The sequence below is a fragment of the Danio rerio genome, chromosome 25 (assembly GCF_049306965.1).
Source record: "Danio rerio strain Tuebingen ecotype United States chromosome 25, GRCz12tu, whole genome shotgun sequence".
Taxonomy (NCBI): Eukaryota; Metazoa; Chordata; class Actinopteri; order Cypriniformes; family Danionidae; genus Danio; species Danio rerio.
In genome coordinates, this window is record NC_133200.1 from 33,828,295 (window position 1) to 33,852,276 (window position 23,982).

The following is a 23,982-nucleotide window of genomic DNA, read 5'->3' on the forward strand; positions in this document are numbered from 1 at the left end:
GAATGGACACTTTATGATTAATGTATTTGGTTATTTACCACGATCAGTCTATCAGGTAAAGAAAATGTATTTAAGAATTTATTCTTAATGCGGCCAACTTTATTTAGCCTTCTTTACACTGGCTGCTTGACAGTCTCAATAACAGTCCAACAAAAGGGGGCGTTAAAGAGCCAGATGAAATTACTATTTTGTTCAAAAGCCCCAAATACGTCTTTAGCCAGAATCCATGCTGCTGAAGTTGGATCAGCAAAATGTTTTATATAATAAAAAATACATTTAAATATGTATTGAATAACAACTACAGCAAAGTAATAATTGAAAAACCGACACAATTATATAAAAAATAAAATTCCCTGTTTCATTTTATAGTGTTAAAAAAAACAGGGTTAATAGAAAATACAAAATGGCATGTAAACATGTTTATTAAAACCGGTGCAGAATAAAATCAGTCACACAATACAGTTAATACACCCTATCTCGAAAATGAATATTTTTATCAATTTCACAGTAAATACTGGCAATGTATTTTGGTGCATTTAAACAAAACAAAATGTATTAAACAGATTTATTTATTAAAATAGCATTTTAGTCACCAAATATATTTAGAAATTAAAATAAAATACAATTAAATTCAAGCAAATTATTGCAAAAAAGGTACAACCAACTCATTATTTATTTATTAATTTTTTTTTTTTATTTTAGCTTCACCTGATTTTTCCTCTTTTCTAAATTTGTATTTAATATTTTTCTAGGTCACAATTTGTTTTGATTGTCTGTTTGTTGAATATATGTTACATTGCATCTACATGTCAACTGATTCTCAATAGATTAGCAGTAGACTGTTAGGTTTAGGGTTAGTATAAGTTGACATGTACTTGCAACGTTTCTTATAGTCAGTTAAATGTCTGTTGAAGAAGCAGTATCAACATATTAAGCAGTCAACTAATCCTTAAATGGACCATCAAAATAAAGTGTTATCTTTTTCTATAACATAAATTTGAGTGTACTAGTTTTTGGACCATTATCATAAGTTATTTTGTTAAATAAAGTCTAGATTTGGCTTCAGCACTGACTAATCTAATGTATATGCACAAATATAATATTATATTAATATTAAAATATAGCTTCTTATTAAAAATATGAATTTAAAAGATAGATTTGTGAGGGGTGTACTTATATATGCTGAGCACTGTATGTAAATATAACAATTAAATTTAAACTTTAATTTGACTTTCGATTACGAAAGGCACAGTAACTTTATTAGCATTAAAAAGTGCCATTTAAATAGTATTTACATTTGGAGGGACTTGTTACATAGGTCAAAACAAGATGTGCCATTTTGGTGCGCACATGAAATGATTATTTATATATTTTATTTATACAGCTTTAGTACAAATTAAAGTGTTTACTTTAAAGGGACATGTTCCAAAGTTGTCTGACTGTTTGCTTTTGAACACAAATGAAGATATTTTGAAGAAACATTGAAACTTGTAACAACTGACTTCAACAGTATTTGTACAACAAAATAGCGTGTTCATTAAAGAAAGAAACCCATAAATGTTTGGAACCACTTAAGGGGGAGCAATTAGTGAGTCAATTAAAATTAATTAACTATCCCTTTAATTAATGCAAAACTTTAGCAAAAATGCATCTTGTGAGAATTGGGTAAAGCATACTGATATGAAGGATAGAGGCAAAAATAGATCAAATTTGCAAATTAATCATTAATTGGGGTCAGTGCTATGACACATTATAAAATAAAGGAGTCATTTAAATGTCATGAAATTAGTTCAGTTGTAAATATACATGAAAATACGATATGGTACAGTTGAAATCAGAATTATTGCCCCCCCCCTTTGATTTTATTTTTTCCAAATGATGTTTAACAGATCAAGGGAATTGTTACAGTATGTCTGATAATATTATTTCTTCTAGAAAAAGCCTTATTTGTTTTATTTCGGATATAAAAAGTTAAGTTTTTAAAACAATTTTAAGGTCTCAATTGTCAGCCCCTTTAAGCTATATATTTTTTCAATAGTCTACAGAATAAACCATCGTTAAACAATAACTTGCCTAGTTAACCTAATTAAGCCTTTAAATGTCACTTTAAGCTGTATAAAAGAGTCTTGAAAAATGTCTAGTCAAATATTATGTACTGTCATCACGGCAAAAATAAAATAAATCAGCTATTAAAGATGAGTTATTAAAACTATTATGTTTAGAAATGTGTGGAAAATTTCTTCTCTCCGTTAAACAGAAATTGAGGAAAAAATTATTCTAATAATTCAGGAGGGCTAATAATTCTGACTTCAACTTTATATGAACTACTGTTACATATCAGTCAGTGTCTTCTGTAAATATACGGGAAAATATAGTAGACACTTTTAAATACTTTTCAAGTAATAATAAATTGGTTCTCAAGCTGTTCATTGGATATATACTGTAATGCTTTCTAAATGAACACAAGTCTAAGCAATCGTCAGGTTCTCTTGTAGCTGGTCGATGAGGAACTCGCCAAAGCCAGCAGCGCTGTCATCGGTGCAGCCCACTCTGCGAGCGTTGGTCAAGAGGTCGCCTACGAGCTTGACCTTTTGGACGAGGGGTTCAATGAACTGACTTTTGATTACACTGGCAGTGTGTGGATCGTCGTGCTCATGAGCCAGATGATTAATCTCCAGCATGACACTCATCTCCTCCTTCCACTGGTTAAGCATGATCTCCAGAGCAGGGAGGACAGCACACACCTGTTCAGTGCCGGGCCTCTGTGCACAAACACACAATTCATCAACCTAATGTTATCAGTTCAAAAAAAAAAAACAGCTGCTTGGTAAAAATGTACAATAAACAAACACAATAAATGCAAGTGTTACATAATGTGCAGTTGAAGTCAGAATTGTTAGCCCTCCTGAATTATTAGCCCTCCCTGTATATGTTTTCCCCCAATTTCTGTTTAACAAAGATTTTCTCAACAAATTTCTAAATATAATAGTTTTAATAACTCATTTCTAATAACTGATTTCTTTAATCTTTGCCATGATGATGGTACCTAATATTTTAGATACTAGTATTGATATTTAGTGCATTTTAAAGACTTAACTAGGTTAATTAGGTTAACTTCTGCAGTTTTGTTCTGTAGACAATCGAAACAAAATATTGCTTGAGAGGGCTAATAATATTGACCTTAAAATGGGTTTTTAAAAAATTAAAAACTGCTTTTGTTCCAGCCAAATAAAACATATAACATTTTCTCTAGATGAAAAATATTATCGGAAATCCTGTTAAAATATCTTTGCTCCATTAAATATCACTTGAGAAATATTTTTTAAAAAGAACAAATATTTCACAAGAGGGGTAATAATTTTGACATCAACTGTTTAAAGGCAGGGCGAAGCAGTGGTGCAGTAGGTAGTGCTGTTGCCTCACAGCAAGAAGCTCACTGGTTCGATCCTTGGCTCAGTTGGCGTTTCTTGGTAGAGTAAATTGTCCATAGTGTATGAGTGTGTGTGAATGAGTGTTTGTGGATGTTTCCCAGAGATGGGTTGCGACTGGAAGGGCATCCGCTGCGTAAAAAAACATGCTGGATAAGTTGGCGGTTCATTCCGCTGTGGTGACCCCAGATTAATAAAGGGACTAAGCCCTTGAAAATGAATGAATTAATGTTTAAGGGTGCTTTCACACCTACACTTTTGTTTCGGAACGTGTCTCGTTTGCCTAGTTAGCGCGGTTCGTTTGGCATATGTGAACAGGGCAATCGCGCTCTGTTCCGCGCCAAAGTAATCGCTCCGAGATCGCTTGAATGAGGTGGTCTCGGCTCGATTGGAACAAATCCTTGAGCGGTTTGATTGCAGTGAGAAAGCGATCCGATCCGAGCGCGGTTATATCACAGTGTTTTATGGATATGTAAGAGGCTTACGGCGATATAATGAGAGAATTATGAGTATGGCGGGAAATTTCACGAGTCTCCGGATGCCCGCAAACGAGTGATGATCTCCCGGTAATCTCGCGTCTCCCTTCCGCTCCTCAAATAGGCATCGTCGCGCACCCTTCTCACCCCCTCCCCAAGAAACTTTGCAGTGTGAAAGCTAACCGCTCCAAGAGCAGAGCAACAATGTAACATTTGTAATCTCTGTTTCGGAACAACTGAATCGATTCACAGGTGTGAAAGCACCCTAAAGGCATAATTTACCTAAAATAAATAAATAAATAAATAAATTAACAAATGATAATAATTTTCTCATCATCATTTACTCTTTTAAACCTTTTTTCTTTCTTCTGCTGAACACAAAAATATATTTAAAGGTCTAGTGAAATTACAACAACTTTTTTTTTTTAGATGTTATTATCAGTATTTTAATCTTAAAGGCTGGTTTATACTGCTGCGTTGAGTAATTGGAGTGACTCACGGCAACTGTCTTGCGCGTAGTCGTGCAATAATACTTCTGCATGCTGTTACACTGCAATAACACTTCTAAAACACTAGCTGGCTTAAGGTTTTTATGTTCCTCTGTGTAGAGCTTTTTCATGGTTTTTGTTTTGTACGCTACCTTAATGTAGAAGTAACTAAAGCTCGCAGTTAAACAGACCAACTGCAGAAGCAATGTGTAATCGTTTTCGGACCTGGATAGGCGAATAACTAACTCAAAGACTTTAGACCAGCTTTTAGTTGGTCAATGGCGTGGTCTATTTCAGTTCCTCAAAATAGGAATGTCATAACAATATGCCTTAACACACCTCTTTTATAGACCAGCACACCCATGAGTCCACAAAGTGGCACAAATTGATTTGCTTAAACAACGTGGTGCAAAACATGAAAATTACTGTTGCGCTGGTCTGAAAATAGCAACAAATCGGGTCAAACACATTTTGCCAGGTGTATGATAGGGCCCTAAATTTCCATTATCATATCTGAATTTCACATCCGGAGGCTTCTTTAACACTTCAATATACAGTGATACGAACATAAACAATGAAAAGATTTTAAATAATCTAATTTAAACAAGTGTTTTTTGCCAAGAATGTTTAGCATTAATTTGGGGATTTATAAAAATGAATGTTTAGGAAAACATTTTTAGGGAAAACAAGTCATTAGAAGGATTCTAAAATGTCAGCGGTTACATGTGAAATAAAGAAGTGTACTTTTTTATTCATCATCATTTTCAACAAAAAAAAAAAAAAAAAGGTATTACTTCATTTTCATTCTAAATATGTTTTTACTTATTCTAATTATATTTGAAATATATAATTTAATATAGCACATTTTTTTATTTTTGAAAAGGAATTCAATTTCATTCCATATACATATATATATTTTATTATATTAATTTTTTTTTTTTATTCCTAAAAGAATTTGTTTTAAAAAAAAATCTACCAAATGAGATATTCAAATAAACTTTACCTTGGTAAACGGTTGCATTTTGCATGCATATCTTGCATTTATATTGTATTTGAATGGATTAACATAATTTTATTAAATTGTTTTTTTCTCAAAAGCTTCTAAATGAATACATTTGTAAAGTTAAATAAAATTTATAAATTAAGCTCACTTTAACAAAAACAGCACACAGTTGTTTCCAATGGGGCACAGGCATCCTCCATGTTGGATGACCGGATAACAAGGTGTTCAAAATCGCTGCTGATGGACCCTCACCAGCCTCAGTTCAGATCAATTTTACACGAGTCATAAAATTGGGGAAGGGTGGAAAGTAAAAAAAAAAAAGCCCAGAAAGATGAGAAAACTGAAGAGAAGAGTGTAAAGTGACAGCAGTACGGGTGCCATGGAATCCATCTGGAACTACAATTAATGCACTGTCCTTCCGCCTTCACATTAATCTCCCCAATTTTCCGGAACTCATGGAAACGTATACCCTAACACGCATTAAAGGGGAGATTTCTGCAAAGCCCCCCACTGGTTTATCCCAACCTTTCTCTGCCCACCATCCCCCTATGGAGTGCTGCCCCATACAGACAGTAGAATATGGACTTCTTCAGTTTTTTGGCAAACAAGTCTCTAGTTTTTAACAATGTTTTAATGGGGTCACAGTTTTTACTATTTGGTAAATTTGAAATTGTTATCAAATATTAACAAATTACTAAATCCCTTGATGAAAAAATGAACAATATAGGAAACTCATACCAACTCATATTACTATAATAAAACATATAATAAAATGTCAATGTCAATTTTATTTATATAGCACTAATTAACACAACCAGAGCTTGACCAATGTGCTGCAACATATATATATATATATATATATATATATATATATATATATATATATATATATATATATATATATATATATATATATATATATATATATATATATATATATATATATACACACACACACATATATACATACACACACATATATATATATATATATATATATATATATATATATATATATATATATATATATATATATATACATACACACACACATATATATACACACACACACACACACACACACACACACACCATTATAGCTAAAATAGACAATTTTCACTGATAAAATGCCAAATCAAAGAAGTAACTTTTCAACCTAGACTTAAAAAAGACAGGGATGAAACAGATCTGATACAAAGGGGCAGAGCATTCCACAACCGAGCACCATCTACTGCGAAGGAACGATCACCTCTGCATTTCAGCCTCGACTTAGGTTAAATGACCAAAGAGACAGACCAGGCTGATGCTCAATTAACGTGTCTGAAGAGATAAGAAGGTGCCAGGCCATTTAGAGACTTAAAAACCAAGAGAAGTATTTAAAAGTGACTCGATAGTGCACAGGCAGCCAGTGCAAAGAGCGTAAAACTGGTGTAATGTGGTCATGTTTCTTGGTACCTGTTAAAAGCCTCGCAGCAGCATTTTGAACTAACTGTAACCAGGATAAGGTTTTCTGACTAATCCCAAAGAATAGTGAGTTTCAACAGTCCAATAATGGTAATAAAAGCATGGATTACTTTTTCAAAACTTTTTCTAGATTTGACAGTTTTTAAAAGTCGAAGCTGAGAGAAGCAGGATTTGACCAATGCATTTATCTGTTTGTCAAAGCTCAAGCCATCATCCAGAATAACACCCAGATTTTTTAACCAGGGCTTCATAGACAAACTTATATATATATATATATATATATATATATATATATATATATATATATATATATATATATGTATGTATATATATATATATTTATTTATATTTATATATATATATATATACACACACATATATATATACACATTTACACACACACATATATATATATATATATATACATATATATATATATATATATATATATATATATATATATATATATATATATATATATACACATATACATATATATATATATATATATATATATATATATATATATATATATATATATATATATATATATATATATATATATATATGTTCTGAGAAATGGAGCCATAATTTTAAAAACTGCATATAACCATAAAAAAAAAAATAAAAAAAAAAGGTGAATTACCTGAATGTTCTTATTGCAGTACTTTCCTCCTCGCTGTGACAGGTATTGGAGCATCACTTCGGCACGTTCTTGCTCTTTCACTGATTCCTGATGAAAATATGCAGCCACTCTGGGTAAAGCCAAATTACTCTGCTCAAAAATTCTGCCCTAAAACAAGCAAGATGGATTTAGATTGATTTGAAATGATTTGATTTAGATCCGATAATGTTTTTATGATTTAACCAACTGTAAAAACAACAACAAAACAAAAGAGTGAGATGATCCAGCAAACCACAGTTTCCCTTGTGGTTTTCTCTGTAAGAAAAGACGTGCTTGTTTACTTTCTCAAAAAGAAAAAAAAAGAAGAAAAAACAGTTATGTGTTTATTATTTATTATAATTTTAATATTATTTGTATTATTAGTATGTATATACTGCACTTAAATACAAATTCAATTTTGGCCATGTAACAAAACAAAAAGCATTTCTGTTGTCAAATCTAAGTAATGTGGGTATAACTAGCATGCTCTCAAGACAAGCAACAAAGATTACCTATTTAGATGCTCATGAGTGCCCTGCTGAAAAATCCAGCTTAAACCAGCCTAAGCTGGTTGGCTGGTTTTAGCTGATCGACCAGGCTGGTTTTAGAGGGGTTTTGGCCACTTCCAGGCTGGTTTCCAGCCATTTCCAGCCTGGCCTTAGCTGGTCAGGCTGGGAGATAACCAGCTAAAACCAGCTTGACCAGCCTAGCCAAGCTGGGAGTCCAGCCAAAACCAGCTATATCCAGCTTAAGCCAGGCTGGTCAAGCTGGTTTTAGCTGAATTTGGCTGGTCATTTTCCAGCCTAACCAGCCTGGAAATGGCCAAAACCCCTCTAAAACCAGGCTGGTCGACCAGCTAAAACCAGCCAACCAGCCTAGGCTGGTTTAAGCTGGATTTTTCTGTAGGGTGTATAAACAGATGTGAAAAATTTGATAAAAATGTCTCAGAAGTCATTTAATTGTTAATTTGTTGAACATTTTCCAAACTTATAAAAAACAAACAATTCAAAGTTTTGCTTTCTTTTAACTTGCTGCATTATACATATTTAAAGATAACACTTAATCTCATACATTCACTTTGTAATTGCATTATGTTCGTATAGTCATAAAACAGTGTTGGTAATGACAGGAAACACGATGACGATGGTTGACTCTGGGTGGGAGTTACTGCAATAGACACAACTACTGAAGTTTTAAACGCAGTTAACTTAGAACACAAAAATGCTATAGACTTTTATCCTTATAAAAGCAATGCTGCAAATGTAAACAGTATAATAATATCTACACTGATAAATGGTGTGTCATAAAAGTTTGCAACATGTTTAAATGCTTTTACCAGCGCTTCCAGTTTGTAGGAGACCTCCAGAAGTAAAGTGGAAACTCCACACAGACTTTCTTCCACAACTCTCGGGAAATTCTGTTTCACCTGACTCTCAGCAGAAGAGACGTGTGTTTTGCAAAGAAGAAGGCAAGTTTTAATTCGCTTAACTCTCGGTTCCGACATGTTTTCACTGCAAGGACATTAATGATGAACGACGGTGTCCTCGGTGAATTCAGACGTGCCGTTTATCCTCACATGACATAATATGTCGCATTTCCGTATTGTGAAGAAATAAATGTGATACAGATGAAGGAAATTCTTTAAAGGTTGTCGACTGCTGAAAGTTCTTGGAGGACGAATTCACGCGAGCGTTTCCCGTTCATTCTGTCAAGTTCATCCGGTATTATGTGGGTGGATGCAGTGGAGCTACTGTATAACGTGCTTTAGTATATACTTGGCTTACTATATCAATGTTTATCAATATTTATACCAAATTGAGAACCCTATCTATCTATCTATCTATCTATCTATCTATCTATCTATCTATCTATCTATCTATCTATCTATCTATCTATCTATCTATCTATCTATCTATCTATCTCTGTCTGTCTGTCTGTATGCTTGTCTGTCTGTCTGTCTGTCTGTCTGTCTGTACGTCTGTCTGTCTGTCTGTCTGTCTGTCTATCTATCTATCTGTCTATCTATCTATCTATCTATCTATCTATCTATCTATCTATCTATCTATCTATCTATCTATCTATCTATCTATCTATCTATCTATCTATCTATCTATCTATCTATCTATCTATCTATCTGACTAATTGATTTCAGCTGCCTGGCATTGTAAAAACGAAGTAAACAATAATGAATGTAGCTACTATATGATGATGAAAATATAGTATTTGTAAAATAAACACTTTTAAAAAAGTGTTATTACAGTTTTTCTCAGTCACTTTGGTGCGTTTCTCACAACACCAGTGCATTTTTGCACAACAGTTAATGCATTTCTCAAAACAATTAGTACAAACTGCAAAACCTAGCTGATAAACTGCAAAAGCGTGTCACAAGCTCAAAATGGATAGTTCATTGCTCAAAAGCAGGTATTCATTTCAATCAAAGTGTCAGTATCATCAAAATAAAAAGTCCTGACACCGTTGTTTATGAACAAGATAGTCAAATGGCTTTGTCATGTTTTTATTATGACAGTTCACTCTATACAATTTTTATTTGAGTACAAGACACTGAATATGTATGTTTCACATTTTTACTGCATTTGCTCTTTGCAATTCTAATTTATTCACAGCATTGTGCAAAACAATAAACACACCCTCATTTACAACAAGCATAAACTTCCTTTGGGTAAAGCTGTGCACAACTGTAAACTATATTGCAGAACATATTAACACGGAACCTACAATATACATAGGTCTGTAAATCACTCATGAAACTGTAAAATTTTTAAGACATTTTTAGGAAAATAAAGATTAAATTTTTTTATAAAATTTGCTAGAACGATTTTGACAACTACTTTAACATTTTTGTATGTAATGACTCAAGTAATGAAATGAGGACGATCAGTTTTATATGGGATGACTATTCAGCATTTACAAGCTTAGTTAATTTTGACTGACATGACATAAGCAAATGATAATGTTATAAATAGCAGAGAGTTGTATGAAAACAGTTGACGCATGTCCAAAAGCATCTGCAATTTGTTGGAAGGAATGACAAACTGATATTAGGATGTGCACAAATGACTAATTGTTTTGAGAAATGCATTAACTGTTGTGCAAATATAAATAGTGTTGTGAGAAATGCATCAAAGCGACTGAGAAAAACTGTAATAATTATGCAGACTTGATTGCATTTATCCAATTTGAACAATATTTCCAAACGAAATAAGCCACATACACTTTAGTGTGCCATAAACTTTAGTCAGGAACTATGTTTAGCAGTAGCCTAGACTTTAACAATGTTTCAAAGACAACCTGTTGCTTAAAAATGTTCCTATGATTAACTTATTCCCTTTAACATTTTTTATTATTGTATTGCATCATTTAATTGTCTTCAGAATCTCATTTTAAAGCATGCTAAACTGTCTTCATCACTGGTTTTCAAAAATTTAAGTTGGATTTCTGGTCTAAACAGCTTTTCTTTGCTTTTAAAGCCCCTCAGAAAACCATATTACCAGGCTGTAAAGCAGCCCAAGCAGGTTAGTCAAAGCTAGCGTTGTTTATGTTTTGACCATATATGGATCTGACATTGAGACTCATGACAGCTGAAATATCTCATTAAAATATTAAAGTAGGGCACAGTGGGTAGCACAATCGCCTCACAGCAAGGTCACTGGTTCGAGCCTCGGCTGGGTCAGTTGGCAGTTCTGTGTGAAGTTTGCATGTTCTCCCCATGTTCGCGTGGGCTTCCTCCGGGTTTTCCGGTTTTGCCCACAGGCCAATCACATGCGCTATAGGTGAATTGAATAAACTAAATTGGCCATAGTGTATGAGTGTGTATGAATGTTTCCCCAGTGATAGGTTGCAGTTGGAAGAGCATCCGCTGCGTAAAACATATGCTGGATAAGTTGGTGGTTTATACCGCTGTGGCGACCCCAGATTAATAAAGGGACTAAACCAAAAAGAAAATGAATGAATGAAAATTAAAGTATTCTGTATTTTCAGTATTTATTTGTGATGATTACCTGTAATAAATTTCATCTGTAAACTTTTAATTGTTATGCATATTCACTAGATAAAATGGTCTCATTTTGACAATGTTTTGTTCAAAATTAAATTTTTTAGTGAAGTATATTGTGAAAGAATATCAACATTATGATGCCATAAATGTACATATATAATCTATCTGGGAAATTGACAATCAAACCATTACAGCACATTTGTTGCCATTAAATAACACCAAATACCAATTTTGACAACTCATCTGAAATGATTCCCAACTTGAATGAAAGTTAAAAAAATAATCCTTTCATTTTATTATTTTGCATAAAAAGTAAGTTGGAAACCTTGCATTTTAAAATCAAAATCAAAATTAGCAATTTTATTCTCAAAGGACATATTAATATTTACAATAATTAAAAACTAATAAAAATTAAGTAAAGCCTATGTGAAGTATATACAGAAAACCTTTTAAGCATTTGTTTTAGAGGTCTAAAAATGTCAAATTTGAAAAAGTAGTTTCAAAGTAGGGCGAAGCAGTGGTGCAGTAGGTAGTGCTGTCACGTCACAGCAAGAAGGTTGCTGGGTTACTGGTTAGAGCCTTGGCTCAGTTGGCGTTTCTGTGTGGATGTTCTCCTTGCGTTCTCGTGGGTTTCCTCCGGGTGCTCCGGTTTCCCCCACAGTCCAAAGACATGCGGTACAGGTGAATTGGGTAGGCTAAATTGTTCGTACTGTATGAATGTGAATGAGTGTGTGTGGATGTTTCGCAGAGATGGATTGCGGCTGGAAGGGCATCCGCTGCGTAAAAACTTGCTGGATAAGTTGGCGGTTCATTCCGCTGTGGCGACCGCAGAATAATAAAAGGACTAAGCCGACAAGAAAATGAATGAATGAATGAGTTTCAAAGTACAATTTTTTGTGAAACAATGAAAACAGTGAGCAGTGTTTGTAGAGTCTTCTGACAAAAAAATGACTAAACTGTGAAGGGTTATTTAACAATGAATCAACTTGTACGCCCTTTGAATTGAACACACTTCTTTCAAAATGGAATCATGTAAGAATATTGTGTGACATTCACTTCGCAGGGCACTTACGACCGAATGGAACAAACTTCTGAAGCGGTAAGAGGAACAAGGATTGCCAGGACCAGGATTGAGAATGACTGGACTACAGGATCGTATCTTCACAGGTACTTATTGTTTCTTTACAAATTGATATCACCAACTACTGGCCTGGCATGCATATTGCACCATTATTTGTTTTCATGGATCTATGTGAACAGAGGTAATTTTATTTACAATTTTGTCTGTATGTGAAACTTTTCCAAAAAAATATCTAAGACATATTTTATTGATTATGTTTAAGTAGATTACTAGTCAACACACACAGAATATGCGCCTGCAGAAGTCCACAGAAAACTTTTCAAAGGTTTTTGAACCCATCATTCAAAATCTACTTATATAAATGTGCACTGTAAAAATTAAATGACAAAAATCATGACAACAAACAATGTTTTGATATTCATTCATTCATTTTCTTTTCGGCTTAGACCCTTTTTTTTAATCTGGGGTCGCCACAGCGAATTGAACCATCGATTTATCCAGCATATGTTTTACACAGCGGATGCCCTTCCAACACTGGGAAACACCCATACACTCTTGCATTCACACACATACACTACAGCCAATTTAGCGTATTAAATCTCTATAGCGCATGTCTTTGGGGGAAACCGGAGCACCCAGTGGAAACACACGCTTGCAAACTCCACACAGAAATGCCAACTGACCCACTCGGGACCCAAACCAGTGACATTCTTGCTGTGAGGCAATCGTTCTACCCACCGCGCCACCTTGACAACAATTGTTTTTTAGCTATACAAGGTTTACTGAAGTTTGTCCTGCGCGCTTGCGGTTCTTTTTTAGTTACTTCTTTGGTTTGGTGCGTTAATCTGATCGTTACTATTATTCAAAATAAGGTAATGATTCGCACTCAATTGCTTCATACTGTTTTTATTTTTACTTTTTCTTAAATTTTTTTTTTTGGATAAAGGTATTTTTTCGAGAGGTTGATGTACTGTAATGAAAAAGAAAATGTTGATAAACTTGATGATATTTGATGTGCTGTTTTGTTATGTAATGTTACTGAAAGTAAATGTATTTTGCAAGTAATTGACCATGATATTGTAACAAAAAGGAGAGGTCTGAAACTTGATGTTTGATGTGCTGTTTTCTTGCGAGATTATGTTTTGGAAGGAAAAGGTATTTTTCGAGTAATTGATCATGATATATTGTAGTGTAAATTGTTAAAATATAATGATAATTGATCTGATGTTTTCCTATGTAGTAATGGTTTTTGAATGTAAGTTTTTTTCGTATGTCTTGCAAATCGTTTTTGAATATGCAGGTAAATGTCTCCTGTATAATTGGTTATAAGAGTAGAGATGAATGTAAGATTTGTTATTTTTAATCTTTGGATAATTGTTAAATGTAAAAAACTTTTAATGTCAACTGTTAGAAATTTTTTTGTATTGATGTACACCTGATTAGTGATGGTGGTTGATGCACTTTATCTCTGTGGAGTGAGGTCGGAAATGGGAAGAATGTTTATTGTCATTGCTGGGAAGATTATAAGTTATTGTGTGATTAATTGATAATGAAATGAGAGTGACGGTTTAACTAATTGCACATTGTGATTGACTATGGAATAAAAGGGTGGAGTTGGAGAATGTATCACACACTGAGGAAGGCTTTGTGCCGAAACGTCTGTTTGTCTGTTATCACCCGTAAAATGTAAGAAAAAGTAAAAATAAAAAACAGTATGAAGCAATTGAGTGCGAATCATTACCTTATTTTGAGCTATACAAGGTTTAACTTAATATTTTTAGTCAGTTTGACTAACGTAAGTTGAGATGACTAGAAAACTTCATTAAATATTTAAGGCAGCAATATTTTTTAGAGCGTGTGTATTATGTAAAAAATACTTATTAATTTTTATATTAATTTCAGTAAATATATGACTCATGCAAATGTTGAGATAATTTATGTACATTATCATTTGTACAGTAATAGTGTCTTTAGTCATCTATTAGTGGATGTATTATACACGAGTCCTTCTGTTGCTTCAGTTTGCATTTAAAACCTTAAATAGCAATAGTAAAATATTATTTTAGTTTTATGTTTTAAGTTTTCAGCGACGCCGTGGCGCAGTAGGTAGTGCTGTCGCCTCACAGCAAGAAGATTGCTGGTTCGAGCCTCAGCTGGGTCAGTTGGCGTTTCTGTGTGGAGTTTGCATGTTCTCCCCGTGTTCGCGTGAGTTTCCTCCAGGTGATCCGGTTTCCCCCACAAGTCCAAAGATAGGCACTATAGGTGAATTGGGTAAGCTAAAATTGTCCGTAGTGTATGTATTTGTATGGGTGTTTTCCAGTGATGGATTGGATCTGCTGCATAAAACATATGCTGTATAAGTTGGCAGTTCATTCCGCTGTGGCGACCCCAGATTCAAAAAGGAATAAGCCAGAAAGAAAATGAATGAATGAATGTTTTAGTAGATTATTCAATGTAATCTCACGGCAATTCGTAACTTTTTAATTTAGTGGCTAATTCGTATGAATTCGTACAGTCTAATTCCTACAATTTAGTACGATTTGCTCATCACCCAATGACGAGGTTAGGGGTGGGGTTTGGTGCCAAAATCATACATTTTCGTACGACTGAACTGGTATGAGTTAGCCACTAAACTGACAAAACTTAAAATACTTACGTTTCCTTGTGAGATCAGGCTGGATTATAAGTCAATCCACACAGAATGTGCATCTGCAGAAGTCCACAGAAACCCATCATTCAAAATCTATTTACTTGATATGACCTAAAGTCATGACAACAATTGTTTTGAGGTTACTTTAACTTATTTTAATAAGTTAACCAGATTTCAACTCATTTTGTTTAGCTATACAAGGTTTAACCTAATATTTTTAGTCAGTTTGACTAACGTAAGTTAAGATGACTAGAAATTTTCATTTGACATATCTAAATAATTTAAGGCATGTGTATATTGTGTAAATATATATGTACTTATTTTTATAATCATTTTTTTAAAGATTATTGAATATTATGCAAATGTTGAGAGGATTTATGTATAGTATTATTTAAACAGTAATAGTTTATTTTGTCGTCTATTAGTGGATGTTTTACCCAAGAGTCCTTCTATTTTTGCATTTTAAACCTTAAACAGCTATAATAAGATTTTATTTTTATTAGATTTCAGCTCCTACATTCTCAAAATCATTCCACATAAACCTGCAGATTCTTTACAAAAAATCTGCACAGGCATAGTGAAAGATAGTCCTTGATGATTAGTTATGCAGTTGCACCCTCAATTAGACTTTTTCGTCTATCGATTATGATTACAGTTTTTCTCAGTTGCTTTGGTGCATTTCTCTCAACACTATTTATATTTGCACAACAGTTAATGCATTTCTCAAAACAATTAGTCAATTGTGCACACCCTAGTAGCAGTTTCTCATTCCTTCCAACAAATTGCAGATGCTTTTGGACATGCATCAATTGCTTTCATACAAGTCTCTGCTATTTGTAACATTATCATCTGCTTATGTCATGTCAGTCAAAATGAACTAAACTTGTAAATGCTGAAGAGTCATTCCATATAAAACTAAAAGTCCTCATTTCATTACTTCAGTCATTACATACAAAAATTTTGAACTAGTTGTCAAATCTGTCAAGCTAATTTTTTAAACAAATTTAAATCTTTATTTTCCTGAAAATGTCTTTAAAATTAAACAATTGCAATATTGTTTACAGTTGTGCACAGTCTAAAGGGAGTTTATGTTTGTAAATAAGGCTGTATTTATTCTTTTGCACAAGGCTGTGAGTAAATTAGGATTGCAAAGAGCAAATGCAGTAAAAATGTGAAACATACATATTCAGTGTCTTGTACTCAGATACCTCACTAAATGCAGTGATGTCTAACTTTGCTGTAGTTTTCAAATGGCTGTGCTAATAGTATACAGTGCTGTCTTGAGCCCTTTCAGGAAGTGTCACCAAAATCTGACTTTTTTGCATTGAAAAAATGTCCAGAGTGAACTGTCATAATGAAAACATGACTAAGCCATTTGACTATCTTGTTCATAAACAACGGTGTCAGGACTTTTCATCTTGACAACACTGACACTTTGATTGACATCAATACTTGCTTTTGAGGAATGAACTATCCATTTTGAGCATGTGACACACTTTTGCAGTTTATCAGCTAGGTTTTGCTGTTTGTACTAATTGTTTTGAGAAATGCATTAACTGTTGTGCAGAAATGCACTGGTGTTGTGAGAAACGCACCAAAGCGACTGAGAAAAACTGTAATTACCATCACCTCTTTTTATGGTCATAATATCTGCCATTAGTCTAAAAATACATTTGACTCATATGTAATTTGCAGAAAACTGTATTTGTTCCCTCTTAAATGAAGTAGCTTTGTTTTTCAAAACTAAAATAGTCGTTCTCATTCAATTCTTCAGTGATTTGGTTGTCTTTTGCAGTCTTTATTGCGTCCCCCCTGCCCTCTCCCTGGTGGACTCGTATCTTGTTTCATCAGTGGCCCGTGTCATTGCACCCTCCTCAGTGCGAATGACTGACATGAGGGACTGGGCGATCCCCAGGGGCCAGTTGGGTCTGGTTGGAAGAAAGGGGAACACTCAGTGTACATTGAGCATTGGGTCAACAGGACCTGCACTCTTGACTTGACCTCTGCACCTCTCAGACACATATACAATGACCTGAGCTAAACTTAAGTGTAACAAATTGCAGACCCACTCTAGGGGAATGGACCCGGATCAGGCTAAATTTCAGTTTGGAATTTGGAGTTTGGAATTAAGATTGTAAGTGTGATCCACATTTCTGGGTCCTCATAGGTCACAGCCTGTGGCCCTTGTGCAGCGTGGTGGGGATGTGTTTATGCGTGAAGATAACGATGCAACAGAGCTGTCATACATTTGGGCAGCTTGCTGTAGACCTCCTTCAAGGATACCACCTGCCTTTTGTCCATGTTTTGTCTTTGTCTGTGAGTTTCTTAGTGCAGCTGTCCAAAAACACTCAAGACTTGGTCCTGCTCCTTGTTTCACCTGAAATATCCTCCAAACATTTATCAAATGTTGGTTTGTCTTCTTGAATTACAGTTGTTTAAATCCATTTTAAGATTTAATATTGAGATTGATTATTATTTAATCTATTTATGTCTTGTTTTAGGTTTCAGGTTATATTATATATAGATTGGGGGGTGGTACTTTTTATTCATTTATTTATTATTTTTGAAGTCTATGACTCATAACTCTCATCAAAGCTTATTGTTGAAAAATTATTGCAAATTGAATGTGTGTGTGTGTGTGTGTGTGTGTGTGTGTGTGTGTGTGTGTGTGTGTGTATATATATATATATATATATATATATATATATATATATATATATATATATATATATATATATATATATATATATATATATATATATATATATATATATGAAGAGATCCAATGCAAATCCCTCTAAATCCATCAGACCTCTTTTCTTGTAAATGAGCATTTTCTATCAGGCTCCTATAATTAGGTTTAGAAGTTTCATTTTATATGTAATGACAAGGTTATTAGCTAGTAAATAAAATCTTTTTTTTTTTTTTCAAAAATGTCACTTTAGACAATTCTTTGTTTTTTATCAAGGTAGATTTTCTTTTGCGTCAAAACCAGCTAAATCCACTTGTGCTTTTTTTTATTTGCAAAAACCTCTAAATCCGCCTCTTGGGGTAAGACCGTGTAATTATTGAATGCATGTTACATTTCCGATTGTACATTGTGTTTTCTTTTTCTTATAATGCGTTATAATGAGTTTTGAGGTAAGAGACATTTTCATTTGCTATTCACTAACAGTCGGACATGCTTATCCAGTTTATAAAACTCCATCTTTTAAAACTGAAATCGAAAGCAGAATAAAACAGTCCCCTTATAAAAGTCGGCATATCCAGCCTGATCTCACGAGAAAAAGTAAGTATTTTCGTTTTGGCAGCTTAGTGGCTAATTCGTACGAATTCGTACGAGTTCAGTCGTAAGAAAATGTACGGTTTTAAAAAGGAGGTGTGGCACCTAACCCCACCCCTAAACCCAACCGTCATTGGGGGATACGCAAATCGTACTAAAATGTACGAATTAGATCGTATGAATTTGTACGAATTAGCCACTAAATGAAAAAGTTATATATATATATATATATATATATATATATGTATATATATATATATATATATATATATATATATATATATATATATATATATATATATATATATATATATATATATATATATATATTTATATCCGAACCTGTAAATGCCATTACTCCAAATACATTTATTTTGCTGATTTGGTGATCAAGAGAAAATAAATTTATTTTTATTAGTGTTGAAAACAGATGCACTTCTTAATTTTTTTTCTTGAAACTTTTTTAAAGATATTTTGTGATTGGAATGTACAAAATGACAAATAACAAAATTTATGTTTTAAGACTATGAATCTTAATTAATTAATGTATCTTTGATGAATGACATATTTTTTTATAAAATAAAATTTATAGATGTTGACCTCAATTGTTTTAAAGTTTGTTATATATTAGCATCCTTTAAAAATAAATGCAATTATATTAATGACATTTCATTTGTGAACTTTATCAATCATTCATTTTCTTTTCGGCTTAGTCCCTTTATTGATCAAGGGTCGTACAGCAGAATGAACCACCAACTTATCCAGCATATGTTTTACACATCGGATCCCAGCGGAAAACACCCATACATTCTTATTGATGCGCATATACTACAGACAATTTAGGTTATCTAACTCACCTATAGCGCATGTCTTTGAACTTGTGGGGGAAACCAGAGCACCCAGAAGAAACCCACGCAAACACGAGGAGCACATGCAAACTCCACACAGAAATGCCAGCTGAACAGTCTAAATAAATGAATTATTCTTTCAGTGCAATAACAAGAATTCGGGCTCAGATTTCCTGATCAATATACCTTCTTAAATTTCTTTCTATTGCTTCTCATTTGAAAGATAATCTATTTTTTTATGTCGAGCATATGCTGACAAATTCTGTTCTGATGCATGTTGGTGATGGGACGAGAGGTTTCCACACCTGCTTTGGGTTGTAAAGATGGTGACCTGGCCTGACGAGACATTTTAACAACAACCCTGACTCTATGTTTGGACAGGCCCAGCGCTAGATTACATTACCAACGGATTACACAATGGACAATGAATGGACAGAGGGTTCTGTTGGACATGTGGGCTCAACCATGTTGCAGCATTACAGGGATTATACTTCCCCCAAAAACAGATTTATGAATATGTCACCCAGGAGTCAGTCGTAGACGCTGTTTGTCTTGCCTGACTTCAACTCTGTCGGCTTAAAGGGACAAGGCTTCTAGCTGCAGTGTCTGGCCTGGTGGAAGACTTGCAGTATTGTCTTTACTTATTGATAGTCTAGGGTGGCTAATACTGGCTAGACATCTCCCCCTTCATGTTATCCAAATGCAGCAGAGGCTTAACTGTTTAACCCAAAGGGAGATCATTTTCTTTCTGAGCAGGAGACAATTCATGCATCCTTTAATGAGCAGTTGTGTATTGGTTTAGCATAATCAAAGCTTTCCGTATGCTCGTGTGCTTAATTATCCAGCAGTTGCCATCATTTTGTGTTTATCTTTACCCATAGAAGAAAACATAAGTTAAAAAAAAAGAAAAAAAGTTTTGACTTCTGGTGTGAAATAGCCCTGCAATCCGGCTTGTCACAGCAATTATGGGATGAACTTTCCTTTAGATCTTTGGAGGATCTATCCATATGGGCCATTACGCCAGCATGTGAATCCAATCCCATTTATCAATTACAGTCTAAATTGTTAAAGGATATAGTCTCCTATTTCTAATACATTCTTAAAATCACTCAAGTGTTTTATTTCAGATTAATGAGGGTGGCTGCTCCTTTATAGTTTACCAACTCATTTCTGGAGCTATTTTTGTGGTTGTTGATCCTGGGCATCAGGGAGTGTGCGTGGAAATTCATACCACGTCAGCGCTGGAATGTGGCCTTTCGCTTTTAATGCCCATCTCTCATCGTATGACTCAAAATATAAGAAGTAACTCCTGCTCATCTGAGACTTGGGAATTTATCACAGTGCCTTGGCACTTGTTTTTAACAGAGAAGACGCATTAACACCTTGGACGTTATTTGTATTTATAGTTGTATTTAGTCACCGACTATATCCGAAATGAACAGCACAACAGTGCATTTTTGCTTCCATAAAACTATCTAAATATGGCCTGAATTTAAACAGACAAGTTAAATTTAGCAATGTTTAACTTAATTTGTTTGTTTAAATTCTGCCCAAATAATTTGTTTGCAAACAAAAAAAGTATGTAAATCTAATGAATTGTCTTTGAATATTTTTTTTTTCAGTGTGGAAATGAAAATTTGTCTGCTTTTTGCGTGTGTAAGCTTAATATTTATGTTCTGTTCAGCAAGAAGATCGCTGGTTCAAACCCTGGCTGGGTCAAATGGCATTTCTATGTGGAGGTTGCATGTTCTTCCTGTGTTCGGGTGGGTTTCCTCCGGGTGCTCTACTTTCCCTCACAGTCCAAAGACATGCGCTGTAGGTGAATTGAATAAGCTAAATTGGCCGTAGTGTATGTGTGTGAATGCAAGAGTGTATGGGTGTTTCCCCGTGCTGGGTTGCGGATGAAAGGGCACCTGCTAGGTAATAACAAATGCTAAATAAGTTGGTGGTTTATTCTGCTGTTGCGACCCCTGATTAATAAAGGGACTACGCTGAAAAGAAAATGAATGAATGAATGAATGGTATCATTGTTTGTATTTGGTTCCTGCATTTCCTGTTTGATTTTAGATCTTGCTCTCTTTGTTATTTTTGCTAATGTGTTTCTATGGTTAAACAACTAATTGATTATGTTGACCTGTGCCTTGCTTGGATCCTTATATAGCCATATATTTAAGTTTGGTCAGTTTGTTTCCTCCAATTATTTTACAGTGGCAATTCTTTTACATCTTAAGTTGAGTTGTGGAGTGAGTTGTTTTATTAAGTCTTGCGTTTTTGTCCGTCTTCTGTTTTGGTAAATAAAGTAAATCAGCTTGAGTTGGGATCCTGTGCTCCTGTTAGCCTACTAGCAAAGTGCTTCAGTTTACTGGTGTCCGCTGGCTCACTCCACTTAAATACAGATGAAAACTTTATGACTGAATTATTTGAAACAATATATTCACTTTAGATACGTAAATTTAGGGGTGGGGGGTCACTTGAGGATCTTGTCGAGTCTTACATTTTAATAAATACGACTACTACTAATAATAATAACACTAATTTCTTTCATTTTGTAGCACTTTTCTAGTTAATCAAAGCACCTTACACAAAATTGGGGGGAGGGGGGGGGGGGGGTGGGGGGGATAATCTTCTAATCTACCACCATTGTGCAGCATTCACCTGGATGACCCGACGACAGCCATATTGCCCCAGACCGCACATCACACATCAGCTGATTGGTGGAGAGGAGACAGAGTGATGAAACCAATAATGATATGGGGATGGTTAAGAGGCCATGATGGCCAGAGGTCCTCCGTGCCAGGTCTCCTGTACAGTACAGAATGCGTTCAGCTTTCCAAATTTAAATAAATATACGATCGCTAGCAGTGTGACTCTAAAGAGTTGTACTGTATGTGTGCAAGTTTTCTCCCCACAATGTCGACGAAACGTTCTTTAGGCCGCCATTATGGAATAAATCAACCCAGGCTCATTCTGAGAATGTAGTCTCGTGGACATTCCTGGAGACCGCGAAATATGTCCCGGGATTAACGTAATTTTACAGTTTTTTTTTTTTGCAAATCTACGAGAGGTCGCTGTGTGCGCTTTTTTGTATCACAGATGTCTCTTGAAGTGCCATTTGCGCACATGCTGTTCTTGCGTAAATCCACCAGAGGCCGCTGTCGACCGAGCGTCTGTCTGACTGAATAATTGACTGAGTGACCGGCCAATCGACTGACCCACCCTACTCCTTCCCTAAACCAAACCAATTTTACCAATTGACCCGCCCAACGCTTACTTCCCTAATCCCAACTAATGATTTACAAAAGCCGTATAGGAAAAGAAAAGCCCTCGTCTGATATTTACCATGTTTTCAGATTTTACCACATTCTCACCCTGTTATTCACTCGTTCATTTCATTTTTTTGGATTCTGGTTTTGTTTTACCTGATTTCTGGAACCGCTTTTATCCAGACTCGAACCCAGTTGTCGTCAGCGTGGTCAACTCCTCTCTGTGTGTGAAGTTTGCCGACGTACACAACGAGCTAACTGGACAAACTGGTTGCAGCAGGGAAGCCCTTCACACGGAGGTAAGCAGTCAGCCGCTAAGTGCCAAAAGGAACGGCGTCATACCGCCCCGTAGCGTTCGCTTAAAAAATTAAATGCAGATATACTTACCTCCAGCTACATAATTCGCGGTCTCCAAAAATGTCCATGGGACTACGCTTTCAGAATGAGCCTGTGTTGGAATAAATAAATGAAGATCAAATGGTTTTGATCTTTGGTTTCTATACATCTCTGGACTTATTTTTCAACAAATTTTGAACTTTGAAAGTGTTAAAACAAGAGAGAAAGTGTGAAAACGTTAATGCCTCTCTGAGAAAAGTGTATAAAGTGTGTATTGAAAGGTTTTACAGCCTTAAAATATCTATAATAATTGTTAAAAATAAAGCTGACTACTTTGCGGGTTATTTTTAGAACTTAACTCCCACGAATAACGAGGGACAACTGTATATGTTTTTGTAAATATATTTTGTCAGTAATTCCATTGATAGGATGAACACTGCTTGAAGCTGCCAATGTTAGTAACATTCACTGTGCTGGCTAGTTTCACAAAGCAACACGACTCTTATCAGGCGATCAAACTAAGAGCATCTGAAAGCATACTTTGCATTTATTGTTCAAAACAAATGTACAAATTGCCAATGCTAAGTATGATGAACTACGAAGGGTCGCTCTTCACATTCGACAGTTCTTGACAGAGTAGTGGAGGCAGGCCCTAGCTTACAAGCACAGCTGGTGAATACATCAATGGGCCTTAGCTTTTATCGGGGCCAGCAGCTGTCTATAAACAATACCCAGTAACGTCACCCGCACAACTCGGCCCAACCTGGCAGCTCACTAATTGCCATCTAAACAGGGTGGAAAGAAGGGCAAAGAAAAATACAATGATGGATCATAACACTCGAAAGCTAATCCTTCGGTCGGCACGCTCTTTCAAAGCTGGCATTTGACACCGTCCCTAAAGTCATCCCCAGTGGAAAGACTGTGTTATGGGAGCCTTTACTGTTGTGTAAGGGGGTTTCGGAGTGTGCGTCTCAACTAGTGGC

At 34.8% G+C, this 23,982-nt stretch overlaps 1 protein-coding gene and 1 long non-coding RNA gene across 5 annotated transcripts in view; one reads left to right on the top strand and one right to left on the bottom strand.

Moving 5' to 3' along the window:
• Positions 1-404: 404 nt before the first annotated feature.
• Positions 405-9,243, bottom strand: zgc:172145. 2 transcript variants are annotated; one of them, XM_021470499.3, is made up of 3 exons: positions 8,860-9,243; positions 7,506-7,592; positions 405-2,762 (listed from the first exon to the last, which is right to left on the bottom strand). In XM_021470499.3, the coding sequence occupies exons 1-3, from the start codon at positions 9,025-9,027 to the stop codon at positions 2,469-2,471; spliced, it is 549 nt and encodes a 182-aa protein (XP_021326174.1). In that variant the 5' UTR covers positions 9,028-9,243; the 3' UTR covers positions 405-2,468.
• LOC141381013 (uncharacterized) overlaps positions 8,673-23,982 on the top strand; it is a 72,529-nt gene continuing 57,219 nt past the window's right edge. For all 3 annotated transcript variants that reach the window (XR_012400496.1, XR_012400498.1, XR_012400497.1), the window contains exons 1-2: positions 8,673-8,991; positions 12,602-12,705. This is a non-coding gene — a long non-coding RNA (uncharacterized lncRNA). The remainder of the gene's footprint in view (positions 8,992-12,601; positions 12,706-23,982) is intronic.

Bases quoted from the DNA above. Each gene is read 5' to 3' on its own strand.
- zgc:172145 (XM_021470499.3), bottom strand. From the start codon at position 9,027: ATGTCGGAACCGAGAGTTAAGCGAATTAAAACTTGCCTTCTTCTTTGC. The intron at 7,593-8,859 runs GTAAAAGCATTT...TATTTTCATCAG, and splicing joins CCTACAAACTGGAAGCGCTG to GAATCAGTGAAAGAGCAAGA. The intron at 2,763-7,505 runs GTAATTCACCTT...GTTTGTGCACAG, and splicing joins ACTGCAATAAGAACATTCAG to AGGCCCGGCACTGAACAGGT.